The sequence below is a fragment of the Plasmopara halstedii genome (genome assembly GCF_900000015.1).
Source record: "Plasmopara halstedii genome assembly, contig: Scaffold_323, whole genome shotgun sequence".
Taxonomy (NCBI): domain Eukaryota; phylum Oomycota; class Peronosporomycetes; order Peronosporales; family Peronosporaceae; genus Plasmopara; species Plasmopara halstedii.
The window spans coordinates 752,410-754,479 of record NW_020187244.1 but is presented as its reverse complement, the minus strand read 5'-3'; the positions used below and the strand labels follow the sequence as shown (position 1 = coordinate 754,479).

The 2,070-nt window shown below is 43.7% G+C and overlaps 1 protein-coding gene across 1 annotated transcript; it reads left to right on the top strand.

The window, feature by feature from the left end:
* Positions 1-74: 74 nt before the first annotated feature.
* On the top strand, positions 75-395 carry PHALS_08646 (uncharacterized protein; the record flags this gene model as incomplete). Its single annotated transcript, XM_024724034.1, has 1 exon — positions 75-395. The coding sequence occupies one exon, from the start codon at positions 75-77 to the stop codon at positions 393-395; it is 321 nt and encodes a 106-aa protein (XP_024574951.1).
* Between the last annotated feature and the right edge of the window lie 1,675 nt (positions 396-2,070).

Sequence of the window (2,070 nt, the reverse complement as noted above, 5' to 3'; positions counted from 1 at the left end):
GCTCCAGCATCGGCTGGCCGCGCTTGCATCGACAAACTTGTCGGCGCAATCCTTACACTAGAATAGGTACTATCATGTGGTCCGAAAAAGAGACATTATCAGCGCGGGAAGTAAATGCCGCAAGTATTTGCGCCGCCAGATTAGCTTCCAGCCAAGAAGCCAGTGAGCTATCTAATTGCTCAAAGAGCTGTGAGCTTCATAGCTGTATCGGCGGCCGGCCTTTTTCCAAAAGCAGTAACAACTTCGCATTCATAAAGAATCTTCAAATGGGTATGACTCGCACCAAGATATTCCACGTACACCATCGTCAACATTGCATGAAGCGCAGAAATCAAACTTATACCCGCAAAGGAGGTCGAGCAGGTACGGCTGTGTGTACACGCGAGGAGCGATGAATCTGAGTCAAACACAGTGTAAATAGAGTGATCTCTTGTCTGATGGGCAGCGTTTTTGTGTCCTGAACTTATACCTTGTGAGGCATAAAAAGCTATAATAAGTTCAAAGACATCGTACTACTTGTGTTGAAGATGTGAGAGTATTGACCATTCCTTGCCCGGATATTACATCATGCATCTCACGGCGCTTGCTAAGGTGTCGAAGTCTATTTTCCAAGCTTTTATATGCAGTCACAATACTTGGTACTATGTGAGTTCTAGACCTGGATACGATATACAAAATCATTGTGGGAATGCTGGAACACCAAGAGCCATGGATACTATCTAAATAGGAAGGGTTCCGCACACGCCTATCGTAGTGGAGCTTCATTTCATGATGAATCCATTGCTGCCAGACAGCAGAAACGCTATCTGGTCCGGCAAAAAGCAAGTGCAGGACATGGGTTTGACCGCGGTATTTGTCCTTATAGGGGGCGTTTCGGTGCGGCTTGAAGCCGCGGTCTTTGAGACTGGCTCTTATGGACACAGGGGGTTGCATGTCAAGATTTGTAAAGCCTAGCGTTGGTTTATGAAAGATCATTCGCCAAACTTAAAGACAATTAAGTTAAGATAGAAACATACCCAGCGTGCGAAGCATCGAACCTATTTTTTTTGTGAAACCATCAAAGTTCACTCGAAGTTAAATGCTGTAGTAACGGAGATACTGAATGGTAATAACTTGGTGTCTCATCCTAAAGACATGCATGCAAGGAGTCACAAGGCATAAAGTTCACCGAGTAGCAGCTGGCAGTATCGAAAGCGGGAGTAAGCTCATCATAAATTTATATCGATGACAAAATGAATGCCAAGAGTGGTAAAGCTATTAAAATGGTCTCACAAACCTTTTTAATCTTTTGATGTGAATGAAAATGGGATATGTCGTTATAAGGTTGACTCGGCTTTTCTTACATGATGAATAACGTTTGAAGAAAGATTGCTATATCATATGCGTTTTCGTTTCGTGCATAGCATAAAGAAGGTTCAGTGAGTGAAGGTACCCTTGCCACCTTCGTTGACTTTTTGTAACAGATGCGCTTCTGGCAAATAGCGAATTGTGTATGCTAACAATAAACCAACTGTCGAGTGCGAGCGCCATTTGAGCGGCAAAGCGGTCGAGGATAACTCGTTTGAAAAATTGATTAAAGAGATAAACGCGGAGAAGCTGCGTACAAGCACGTGCGATGGAATGAGATGCCGCAACGCGTGGTGGAGTCCGCACAGAGACGTCTAGGATGATTGAAGCTTTTTTACATGCAGACAATAAACATGGTGAAAAATTGGGCTGAATGATGTGCTTGCGGGTATGTTCAAGAAAAGATTAGTGGTGGTTCCTACCGACGGAGTGGTGTAAAAATATCGTTAGAAGCACCGCGTTTTGATCACACTTAATTGGTGATGCCTGTTTGTCCTGATATTTCTCGTGGTCACGTAACGAGATTGGCAGTTAAATTCGTACTATCACGCCCGAATCTGTATTCGCAATCATGACCAGCAAAACCAAGCTCACGACCTCAAGCGCAGCCAGACGCTAATAACTCCCATAATCTCACGTACAGTAACGTGTTAGGAGTTTTTCGACAAGCACCAATGTTTTCAATATTGTGATTTTAAACAACGCCAAGAAATAGATGCTTGG